This window comes from Rhipicephalus sanguineus, chromosome 2 (genome assembly GCF_013339695.2).
Source record: "Rhipicephalus sanguineus isolate Rsan-2018 chromosome 2, BIME_Rsan_1.4, whole genome shotgun sequence".
NCBI lineage: Eukaryota > Metazoa > Arthropoda > Arachnida > Ixodida > Ixodidae > Rhipicephalus > Rhipicephalus sanguineus.
Window position 1 is genome coordinate 68352540 of NC_051177.1, and position 13311 is coordinate 68365850.

The 13311-nt window shown below is 46.0% G+C and overlaps 1 protein-coding gene across 2 annotated transcripts in view; it reads left to right on the plus strand.

Moving 5' to 3' along the window:
* The window catches only part of LOC119383127 (paired box protein Pax-6), a 70004-nt gene that overhangs the window by 24189 nt on the left and 32504 nt on the right, over positions 1 to 13311 (plus strand). For both annotated transcript variants that reach the window (XM_037651134.2, XM_037651135.2), the window contains exons 2-4: positions 1187 to 1456; positions 2884 to 3064; positions 8100 to 8463. In XM_037651134.2, coding sequence (XP_037507062.1) covers positions 1278 to 1456; positions 2884 to 3064; positions 8100 to 8463 — 724 coding nt within the window. In that variant the 5' untranslated portion in view covers positions 1187 to 1277. The remainder of the gene's footprint in view (positions 1 to 1186; positions 1457 to 2883; positions 3065 to 8099; positions 8464 to 13311) is intronic.

Consider the following 13311-nt stretch of genomic DNA (forward strand, 5'->3'; position numbering starts at 1 on the left):
GAGAGAGTGACGTCAGCGCATACACCGTATAAACGCAAATAAAAATGATAAACAACGTTCCGACGAATGGATGTGAACTCTGGTCTTCTATAGTACACACCGAAGCCCGACGCTCTAAGCGCCACGGCACGGGTACACGCCTCATGGGACGGGACACCGGACACCGAGCTCAAGCCAGCGCGCTTGAGCGGCTTTATGCGCTTTCCACAACGCTGATTGGTTTCCCCTGAAGACATTCTATTGCGCAAGCCAGCCCGTTTTCACAACGCTAATCGAGCGTCCTCGAGCGACCGTTCAAATTAATGTTGGTGCAGATAAGTACCTTACATAAGAAACACATAATCGACGACGAGTCTGGACTGTCGTGTGAATGGTCCTCATCCGCGTCAGACACATGCACCCCGAATGTGCTTAAATGTCGTACAGTGCTCACGGATTGAAGAGCGAAAATTTAGGGCTAAGTAATGCACGTACTTTCGTTTCCAACATCTTCAGTTCGGGTCATATATATCGTCGTAGCCGACATTATTACCTTTGGCAGCTGCATTCAAGCAACATGAGGCGGCTTCACGAGCTCATAGCAGTCGTTATGCTATATATAGATAAAAAAAAAAAAATATGATGTCGCGCTTCCATTCGTGAGTACTGTACACATTGGTTGTGACCAACGTCGATATAGATGATTCCTGAAGTAATTATTTTCATTTTCTTTTTCTTTCTGGAATTAATCTGTTTCTTGCTTCTTTACGGCTCAGTGTCGCCTGTATTTGTGTGATTCACCTGTTGCTATGTTTACATACAGCGCACACACAGATATGCAAGCATTGCGATGTGAACACAGCACATAATGACGTTCACCAGAGGCGCGAGAAAATTAATATAATGCATTGTTCAGGGCACTGAGATATATATATATATATATATTTAACAGTGGAAAGGTAGGAAGGTTAAGCAGAACTATAAATTCGGCATGATACGCTACACACTGAGGGACTTTGTTTGCTTGTTTGTTTGCTGTGTTACCATATCTATCTATCTATCTATCTATCTATCTATCTATCTATCTATCTATCTATCTATCTATCTATCTATCTATCTATCTATCTATCTATCTATCTATCTATCTATCTATCTATCTATCTATCTATCTATCTATCTATCTATCTATCTATCTATCTATCTACAGGGTGACGCGGGCCTTGAGCCCGCCGGCGCGGCTGTCCACCGTGGAGCTGCAGCCGCTGGTTCGGGGAGCGCTGTCCGCCGCTGGGGACCACATGCCCCACAAGGGACACAGCGGCGTCAACCAGCTCGGGGGCGTGTATGTCAACGGGAGGCCTCTGCCGGATTCCACGCGGCAGAAGATTGTCGAGCTGGCGCACTCCGGGGCCCGGCCGTGCGACATCTCGCGCATCCTGCAGGTCTCCAACGGATGCGTCTCCAAGATACTCGGAAGGTCAGTATACTCTTCAGTGGGAACCCACTGTGGCCATCCAATCTTCCGTGGCTATATGTGCAACAAATGTTCGATAACGTGTACCATTGGAATTAGTACGCATTCGTTTCGTTTGGCTACATGAAATGTCAAACAAACAAAAAAATGACACGGCCCCTTATGCATTTGCGTAAGACGAGTCGAATGCGGAAACCATCTTCTTTTTCTTTTCTCAGTCGATTCTGTCGATCCCCCTCCACCCCCGAAAGCTTTCAGAACCCAAAGTAATTTTGCGCTGCCTCCGGGATCGGAGGCTTTGGAAGCTCTCTGAATGTCATGTGGTTTTTCAGTGCCTCCGGAATCGGCCCACCTTTGACCAAGCGACGTTGTAATGTGATTACGTCATAGTAATGTCATGATTACGTCACAAACTATGGTGACCTGTGACGTCATAATGACTTCATAGGGTGACGTCATCACGTGATGATGATCTTTTGCATCACTCGTGTTGACGCCGACGGCTCAGTTCACGTTTGAAGAGGCATCTAAGGATTTCGCCTTAAAAATTAGAGGCGACCCTATTGTCCTTGACTCAGCTGTCTGCCAGTGGCGCTCGCACGTCGGCGTTGGTGTGCCCTGGCGTATTCCTTGGGTTAAAATTATGTTTAGTCGCTCTACCGAATCGGATCTCGGAGGCCAGGTAGAAGGAAGGGCGTGGTTGAGATCTGCTCCGCCATGGTGCCGCAAAGATCGTAGCTGCAGTCACAAGCAAACCGTCTGCTCTTTCAACGAACTCATTCAAAATTATTTTTGTGAACTATGTATACAATTAATTGGCCCTTGCCTTACGTAATATTATGCTCCGATGTCTTATGTATCCAATATAACTTCTAAGTTGATCCAGAACTATCGATTTCGCACAAGTTTGAGTCTTTAAAACGCATTTTATGATTATATGGAAAACCGGAAGTAAGTGCTCCACCGGATGTGCTTGGAAGATAAACAAGAATGTCACTCGTTGCTTGGGCCACTAAAATGTTCTTACCGTGTTCAACCTGGAAGCCAAGCAGCGATACAGTGAACCTTATTTGGGTGATCTTCAATAGTTGGTCGGTCATCTATTGAGGTTACATATAGAATTTTGCTTTAGAATAGCTTTTTTACCTCACCCGTACCGTAAGAGTTGTCGGATGATACGTTTTCCCGGGTCATCCTCATTTTGTAGTTCGTTACGAAACGTATACCAACCAGGTCCGTAGTGTTGTACAAACGTATATCTTGAATATGCAACGAGACCCCTCCTGCGAGTTGGGAGCTCACTCTTCAGCCGCTCGCATGAACGTCGGTTTACTTTCACGTCCACAGTAGGGGGAAGTTACGTATAAAGTCACGTGAAAGAAACCAGTCCTTATACAGGATGTGTGCCTTATGTAATTGCCACGACGCAGGTACTACGAGACGGGCTCGATCCGTCCCCGGGCGATCGGGGGCAGCAAGCCTCGCGTGGCCACTCCGCCGGTGGTGGGCAAGATCGCCGAGTACAAGCGCGAATGCCCTTCCATCTTCGCCTGGGAGATACGAGACCGGCTTCTCTCCGAAGGAGTCTGCAACAACGACAACATACCAAGCGTGAGTCTCTCGTTTCACGCCCCATAAAGACCACCACGTTTTCCTTTCCTTTATTGCAAGTATGCATATAGACGCTATAGAGGAGCGTGATCGGCACCGTTGGCACTGCCGTTGTCGTGCGTTCACTGTTTGCGGCGTATGTGAGGCACGCGCGTTGTAGTGCTTAGACAGTTGCCATAACGTGCAGTGCCTTTGGCCGAAAAAAGAAAGGCGATGCGTAGTGGACGCACCGTCATCGGTGTATAAAGTCAACCGCCGCCATGTTGTTGCCAGAGTATAGCGGGTCGCTTTACGCTTGCGTCGCTGCTGAGCTGTTATATATGCTTATGCACTGATTAGAGCTGGACGGGCATTAAACATCAAGTTATATAAGGCCCCGTTCCTTAATTCTGCCCTGCAGGAGTTGTCTGGCGCCCTGTGTCGCGCCACGCGCATGGAAGAGCAGGAACTCGGTGCGTGAAGCTAAATGTAACCGTTTTCAAATCTATCTATCTATCTATCTATCTATCTATCTATCTATCTATCTATCTATCTATCTATCTATCTATCTATCTATCTATCTATCTATCTATCTATCTATCTATCTATCTATCTATCTATCTATCTATCTATCTATCTATCTATCTATCTATCTATCTATCTATCTATCTATCTATCTATCTATCTATCTATCTATCTATCTGCACATGTCTTATTTGGTGCTCTAGCGGCTGTTTCCTAACTTGTATGTATCAAAATAAGCACAGGCATATATAGAGAGCGTATAAATCTCACGAAAACACCCATAGTGAACCTTCAAAGCAGTGAAGGGTGTAGGCGAGGGGCACATCTCAATATCGGAAGCTCTAGCGCAGATTCCTTGGGTGTCTTGGTGCTGCGTTAATTAAAATTATTATAAGGACTAGCGCGTAATACACACACACACACACACACACACACACACACACACACACACACACACACACACACACACACACACACACACACACACACACACACACACACACACACACACACACACACACACACACACACACACACACACACACAAAACAGTTACACGCATTCATATTATGTGATGTAACGAAAGCCTTGAAAAATACGTGATCGATGCACCCATCATCAATTCAGCTTGACGGATGCGGCGGCCGCGAGCATTTAACTTGATCGCGATGCAACATTCGTGTCTATAAAGAGAAGTACAATATTATTTGCGAACGAGGCTCGAAATATGTATACACGCGGCACATCATTCGTGTCGAGGAAGAAGAACTTGAAACGCGGGTTTGAAACGTCGATACAGTACAGGCACACCGAAACGGTCATAAGCTGTCACCCCATGGCTCTCAAACCCTTCGACGACCGGGTAGGATCGAAAAGACCTTAATTGGTATCGTGCCCGTTTTAGGTATGACGAGACACAGGTTGTTTCGTGGGAGCGCGGATGTCAGAATGATCGTTTAGTCACACCGCGCGAAAGCGGCGAAGCGTCTAATGTACTTACTACAATTGAAACGACACGGGGCGCGAGAAGAGTCGCGAGAGAGCTTCGCAACGACTGCTGGGTGTCGTCATATTCTTTGAGTTACGCAATGTAGCTCACAAAGGAAAAACGCAGTTTACAAGCGCGCGCAAGAACCCGTTCTGCTGAACACGTTAATCGTGGAATTCGGGGTGTGGCGATCGCCGTCGCGCCCATTTCGACGCATGCTCGACAGAGCGCGCGGCAACGTCGAGATCCGTGGCAGTACAGGCTATATAAATAGGTGTGCGCTAAAGCCAATCGCGAGCATGTAAAGGACATATAGCGTCAACTTTCTATCTCGGACGATGCTTAAGTGCATGCTTAACTAAAGCACGAAGCACTTCATAACATTTAACAGTCATGCTTCGGCAACTCGGTGAACGTTCATCTGTCCATTATCGGCGGGCAGTGTATACGTGTATCTCTCCATATATGATTTCCATACTCGTGGCTCCGCACGCTTTTGTATTGCCGTATTGTTTACCTTTAGCTCATCGTTTATCATTCTTATAAGTTTAACGCATGAGTGTTCAAACTTGTGTGAAGCCGAGTGATCGTTTGTGGCTGATCTGTTATTATACTCGTGTTATCGTATAACACCAACGCCATTGGCTATGTGTTAGCTAATGTTCGCCGTTGAGATAATTGAAAGTAATTAGTGGTAACACTTTTTTCTGATATTTACCGAAAATCGCCATTGAATTTTATAATATTCCACGAATTTTCTTTCACCCTAAGTGAATGAAGGCTACAATTTTTTTACTCACACCCGTACTGATTGCAATGTATTTGCGACGTCATGTATTGTTGAAAGATGATGAATTTTCGCGTATAGTCACAAAACCGTTTGAAGTGAGAAGAACGAAGTTCAGGCAGAAATTAGGTATGTACTACACGTAATGGCTGTGCTGACTGAACCATCATACTTACAGCTCCAGTTAAAAATGAACCGCCATAGTTTCTCCTAACTTGACCCTCCGCGGTGGCATATATGGTGCTCGACCGCTGACTCGCGGGTCGCGGGCTCGAATCCCGGCCGCGGCGATCGTATTTGGATGGAGGCAAAATGCTAGAGACCTGTGTGCATAGATTTAGGTGCAATTAAAGAACGTGGCCGTTATTTCTGAAGCCCTCCACTAAGGCGTCTCTCATAATCATATAGTGGTTTTGGGGCGTGAAACCCCAACAATTATTTGTTCTAACGAATTTCGCTAAAAAAAATTGCGCAGCTTGCACTAAGTCGCGCAAGGCTGTGTCAGAGCTGAGCTGGTCTAGCTGGTCCTGGCTTGGCTTGGATTTTATCCTCACACCTCTCTCTTTCCCACCCCTTACTATACTATACTATACTATACTATACTATACTATACTATACTATACTATACTATACTATACTATACTACACTATACTACACTATACTACACTACTCTATACTATACTGTACTATACTATACTATACTATACTATACTATACTATACTATACTATACTATACTATACTATACATGGCTATATGCTCGTTCTCTCGCCCATCAGAGTTATTGCATCCCACGCCGGAGAAATGGGTGAAAGTGTTCTGGGAGCGAAGCAGAAGATGACGATGAAGAAGAGAGCGCGTGCCTCTTCATGATGATGATGATTTTCTATCTACGACACACGGCCAACCTCGAGCACAAGAGCTCTGCTGTAAAACTCGATTGCGTGCGGCGCGCTACAAGCGTATATATTACTACACGAACTGCACGCGTTGCGAGCTGTTCGTCGGCCGCGCAGCGATCTCGCTAACCGGCGTCGATCGAAGCCAGCGAGAAGCTGCGGGGGAGCCGTGTTCTTCTCCGACTCGGTGGTGACCACACGGCGCAGCGTTTGTTTGCTGCCACAGTTTTGTTACGCGTGCGCGCGACTGTGTTTCCGAAATGCCACGGCCGCGCGCGCGCCGGAGAGCAAAGCCTTGTCGACAGTATATACGCTCTGTTCTTGCGCGGCCCTTGGCAGCTCGAGCGGTGGTACAATTGATGTAGTGGGGAGTGGTAGTGGCGCGTATAAGGCAAACGGTTCTCGCGGAAACAATGGTCCGGCCGTTTTCTTTCCGTTGCGACTCGGATTGTAACGCGCGCGGTTCGGAGCGACCTCTTTGCATTCGGCGGCGGAAGCGACGTGCGGTGTCCTTCGAACAGCCCATATGGACGTATAGTAACGACGCGAATGAGAGAGAATTAAAGAAAAAAAAATAAGAAAGCTTAAGAAAACAAAGAAGCAATGTGCAGGCCGCTTACCTTGCACAGGTGTCTGCATTAACATATAAGCCAAAAAGAAGATTGCGACGCGATAGAAAGAAACCTGCTTTTTTTTAAAGCATTGTCCTTCATCCTGTATACGTAATGTGAACTGTCGCGTAATTATATGCACCTGTGAGTGCATATATCGGTAAACAGTGACACATTGGATACATGCCCCCCTTACCCAATGCCCTTAAATGGGCCTGTAAGGCATTTTGAATAAAAAAATATATACAGTCTGACAGGTCCTTCATTCAAATGAGGCTTCGTAAGCACGTACATATATTCACTTAGCGCGCATAGTGCTGCTGTTTCGAAAGAGAGGTTTCCGAATAGGAATGCGAAAAGCAATCACCGTTTACTCTATATCCACCACGGTTGTCAATGATATTCGAAATTGGACTCGAATATGATTAGCGTGCCTCATCATCATACCGTGATTTTGGCACGTAAAGCCCCAACAATTATCAGTTCAATATGATTAGCTCTCGCGTTGGATACAGGGGTCAGAAGTATGATGTGTTCTAACGGGGGTTATCGCTGCAGCTGGCTAGTGTAAAGCCTACAGTTGCAAACTTTAGATAGATAGATAGATAGATAGATAGATAGATAGATAGATAGATAGATAGATAGATAGATAGATAGATAGATAGATAGATAGATAGATAGATAGATAGATAGATAGATAGATAGATAGATAGATAGCCGCATATAACCATATGTAACCACACAGAAAACCATATAAAATCATATATAGCCATACATAACAGTGCGTATAACACACAACCGCACTAACCTATTTGTAAACGACGCATGATCATAGGTAAATCTACATAACCGCGAATAACCATACATAACCACACATAACTATATATGACCACGCATGACTGTACGCAATCGTACATGGCCATGTGGAACGACCCATAGCGACACGTAACTACACATAACTGAAAGTGAAGTAAAACTGTGCAGGGGAACACAAGAAGAAGCAGACAGTACGAGCGCACAACTGTTGTTTGTTTGCGCTCGTACTGCCTAGTACTGCCTAGACTAACAACTAACAGTTGTTAGTTTGTGCTCATACTGTCTGCTTCTTGTGTTGAGTCCCCGGCGCAGTTTTACTTCAGTTCTACTGTAGTACCAACTAGCCCCCGCGAGTACTATATAGATAACTGTACACACATAATGTATAAGCGCCGTTTGACCGACGCGCACCTTACACTGCAACATGCAGGTGTCGTCCATCAACCGGGTCCTGCGAAACCTCGCCGCCCAGAAGGAGCAGCAGCAGCACCACCAGCACCAGCAGCAGACGCAGCACCATCACCACCAGGCTGCCGCAGCGGCTGCAGCGGCGGCTGCCGCGGCCGCGGCCGTGCACGGCGGCGGATGTCCGGAGTCCGTGTACGACAAGCTGCGCATGCTCAACGGACAGCCGTGGCCCTGGTACCCCGCCAGCGCCGCGCCGCCGCCGCCCCTGTCCGCAGCGGCTGCCGCGGGGGGCCCGGCCCTGGCGCCGCCGAGTCCCCTGGCCGGGGCGCTCACCCCGTCGGCGCTCGCGGCAGCCGCCAGCCCCACGGCGCACGACGCCAAGAAGGGTGAGCCATGGACGAGAATATCGCATGCATGCAACTCCTTCCACTGGCAGCGTCCAGGAGTCCCTCCATAGTACACGTAATTAGGGGATGCGGCCTTCGTCGCCTGGTCGATGGAGGTCGAAATCGTGCGGACGCTTGCAAGTGCGCACGTTTGTTGATAGCGGCCGTCTCCTACCTCTTCTGTCTCTTCATTACTACCTTTCCTGTGGCGCGGCGCCACGCTGCCTTTTGGGCTGCACAAGAACCATGCAGTCCTGTTACAACTATTCTCACGTCATACTGACGTCATGATGACGTCATGAGGTGATGATTTCTTGCATCATTCGTGCTGACGCTGACGGACACATTTCGCGTTTGATGAGGCATCTAAGCCTTTCGTCTTAATAAGTTTGACGTCACCGCTGCGAACAGCATTCCAGAAGCACGCTGAATCTGACATTGCAGAACAAGGCCGACATTACGGTTAATACGGACTGTATAGTCTCACGGCGCCCGGCGAGTATACGCACAGCTGCATATGTAAATGTTCAGACGCTTTTTACATTGATACCGTATTTCCTCGCCTATAACGCACCTCCAACTACAAACCGTGGAAAACTAAAAACTAAAAAAAAAATCACGTGTATTGGTGTGAAGCCACCTTTCTTAGCATGAAGCAATGCCATGAAGCCAACTCACGCACCGAAATTTGCAACGAAGATATGATAAATTCTTCTTCTTCTTCTTCTTACATCGAATTATACAGTATATCGAATTAATTCCCGCTTTCCTGCGAGAATTGACTGTATACGTATATGCACATACAGACTGTATGCAGCTCGCATTCAAGTGCCCATCGTTTTAATGCGCTTTTTTTTTTTTCCTCATTCGTCTTAAGCCGTAGGAGTTTTCCAGTACGTAAGATGCGTTTGCCCTAACCTTACCGCTTCCCTCCCCCCTTACCCAGCAAACTTTACTCTATAGGCGCCTCCGTCAAGCAGTGACTAGTACAATACTGGTGAACACGAGAGCACCGTTTCGATTGGCGGCTGTGGCGAGGACGTATTCCGATATTTCTATTCTATCATCAATTAGCAAAATTGTCGAAAAATTATTTTTTAAACGGTTAAATGCTTATATAAAAAAGTTCAATTTGTTAAATCCCTGTCAATTTGGTTTTCGTACGGGCAGTTCGACTAACTTAGCTTTATTATCCCTAACAGACTACATTCGTCACTCACTTGACAATGGAAATTTCGTTGCATCGGTCTTTTTGGACTTTACTAAAGCTTTTGATACAATTAATCATAACATCCTTTTTGTAAAGTTGGAGTCACTTGGCATTACTGGCCCGTTAAACCTTATAAAATGTTACTTGCTTAGCAGAGAGCAAACAGTATTTACTGGTGGTGTTTATTCTAATAACAAAATCACTAATCAAGGTGTACCGCAGGGATCTATACTGGGTCCCTTACTTTTTTTTCATTTATATTAACGATCTACCATCACGTCTTAACTCTGCACAGTGTGTGCTGTATGCGGATGACACTACCATCTCACTGTATAATAAATCTCTACCCACCTTAGTTTCTAAACTAAACAGTGAACGTGAACGAATTGTTGAGTGGTGTGTTTCAAACCAATTAATCATCAATCCTAACAAAACTACGTTTATGATCTCCAGAAATGTGCACACAATACTACCAAACAGACCTGATTTAATTTTAGATGGTCATATCATCCCGGACTCCAACTGTGTGCCTTTCTTGGGCATTAAACTAGATTGTAACCTTAAGTTATCTGATCACATCGCTTTCATTAAACATAAATGTAGATTCGGTATAAGAGCACTAATTAGGTAAAAATCATATTTCTCTAAAGGTGCGTTATTATCATTATATTTTGCCTTCATTCACAGTCACATCATCTACGGCATTGTCTCATGGGGCAATACGTATCACTGCCATTTATCGTCTATTCAGCACAGCCATTCGCATCATCACTAACAGCAACTCCTTCACCAATGCGTCTCCATTACTTCGTGACCACAACATATTACATATAAAAGGCTTGTTTAGGTATAATCTCACTATTATGTTTCATAAGCTACTTAATAAACAGCTCTCATACGATTTTATTGATTCCAGACATCTTACTAATACAAACATTACCACGTTTGCGCATAGCCCAAACTTTCTTTTGCCTATTATACATACTAACTACGGCAAAATGACCTCGACATTCACCGCCATAAAATTGTGGAACCATTTACCCCTGACTGTCAAAACTTCATCTTTTCATGATTTCAAATATGCCATTATACTTTTCTACTTGCATATGTAAATTTAAAACAGTTCAGCATATCGCTACTTGTATAGCTTTTTCTTTTTGATCATCACAATGGGTCATTTGTATTATAATTACTTTTGTTAGTTCTTTTTCAGTTATTGTACTTTGCCACTGTGTTTCAATATGTGTACTTTATTGGATATTATTTGTGTTTATTGCGTTTCCTTTTTTGTTGTTGGTGTTCACCTGCTCACTGTTTTTACTTCTTGTTGACTATTATTAACCGAGGGTCCCGCTGCAGTCTTCGACTATGGGACTCTCGTCTGTATATTTTTCTGTATCCCCATTTTTGTGTATAATAGAATAATAAATGACTTTCACTTTGACTTTGACTTAAGACGAAATCCAAAAATGTTCGCGGACATGCGTATGTATTCGTATATGCACGGTGAAGAACGTCGAAATCGATCGCCAGCCTTTTCACACCTACATAGGTGGTGTCTCTTATTACCCACCGTGTTCTCTCTCTCGGGACGCCAAACCTCACGACTTAATTTAATTTTTACACCTTTCCCATTCCCTCTACCTAACCGAGCCAATCAATCGAAAGGGATCGCGGCGCACCGTCCAGGTGACCTGGGCAGCCGCGATCGAAGCGACCAGTTCGGTCCGGTTCGCGGAATTTCGGGAGGCGCTGCCGCCAGCGTTGCGCCTATGCGCTACAGACGCCGAGGCACGGCGGCTCGAGAGTCGAATGTTCCTGCGCGCTAGCGCGGGCGTCGTGTATATATATATATATATATATATATATATATTTCGACGGTGCGCAGCCAAGCCTAATTGGGCGCAGCCGAAGCGTACGCCAATTAGCTGAACGCTCGAACGCCTGCTTGAACGGCGTGCAGATGGCTGCTTCGATGCTCTCTCTCTTTTTCCCCCTCTCTTTCGTTCGTTATTCTTTTAACTACGTTGTCTTCTTTCTCGCGGGTGACTTGCCGCCTCTTAGCTCTGGTCAGAAAATAGCGCCGCGACGTTCCACGCAGGCATAATGGCTTCTCTTGCGGTGGCTGCGCATTATTGCAACACTGCAAGCAGACGGCGGGGAGGTGAACTGTATATGCATATCTATAGATGGGAACGAGATCACGCTGCCCGACCAATAACAACATGCTAATAGGCGCTTAGGAAAGTCGGCGATCTCGAACATGCTCGGAGGGAAAGGAGAGGGCTGTATTAGTAATAAGCGAGAACGGCGACTGCAAAAGCGGTTACGTCAGGTCTCGTATAAAGTTGAAGGCGCGCTCTTTAAGTGGTTAGCGAACCCTGCGGGAAGTCGAATGCTGCGATCAATGGTCCTGTAATGCTGCCTACAAACCCTCAGGCCTGTTGTCTCTCTTTGGATGCCTGCAAGAACAAGACGATATCGGAGTGCTGCCATTGCCTTATATATTCCATGTTACGAAGAAAGCTATAGTGCGAAACTCGGTTTCTTATCGATATATAGCTTAGAGAGCAAGTCCTTTTTTTAATAAAGACAACGCTTCAATTGCGCCCGATATTATATTGAGAAGCACATCTATCTATCTATCTATCTATCTATCTATCTATCTATCTATCTATCTATCTATCTATCTATCTATCTATCTATCTATCTATCTATCTATCTATCTATCTATCTATCTATCTATCTATCTATCTATCTATCTATCTATCTATCATCTAGCTACACACTCAAGGTCGATGGAAATGTTATGAAGTAGACTAAAGTGCATCTCAAAACGACATCTTGCACATTCAGTAGCGCAGACACAACGTGCGATCAGCAAAAAATGACCCTTGATAATTGTTTGCATCGCTCACTATAAGGGAGCTTGCACAGCAACGCGCATAGCGGTGGCAACTCGTTAACTGACAGCTTTAGTTGGGCATCCGCAACAGCCCTGCGGACACAGGCTGCTGTTGGAAATGGCTGGCAGATAACTTCCGCAGAGCTGCTGCAGACGCCCAGCTAAAGCTGTATAATTAGTACCTACGAAAGCAGTACACTCACCGTTAACTGGCGCCCGTTGTTCCTGTCCGCAGCTCCAGGAATATTCCGTCCTCCAAGCGTCACCGCGTCACTTCGTGCACACCAACACCACCGAAGACGCGCATGAACAGACACACAACCCGCGCAACCAACACGCAACGCATTCCAATAGACGAGGAGACAGAGAGGAAAACAGAAGCGGCACGGCGGCACCCCGGCGCCGTTGTGGCGCGTTGCCTCGCCTCCGTCGTCGAGCCAACGCGCCACAACGGCGCCAAAGGGCAAGCGCGCGATATGTATGGCGTATACGGTGGCGCCGCCAATCGAAACGCGCTTCAGGAGAGTCCCGTGACTCCAGTCGAATTGCGAACTCTCTTTCTCTGCCTGTACCTTCCAAAAGGGGTCAAATGGACACCCGAAGAGAGTCACGCGGCCGTGACCCTCTTTTGACTCTTTTTTTTCTTAGAGTGTAGTGCGACACTCGGTTCCTTATCGCTTTAGCTTAGAGAGCAAGTTTGCTTTTTACAAAGAAGCTTCGCGCAGAAAAGATG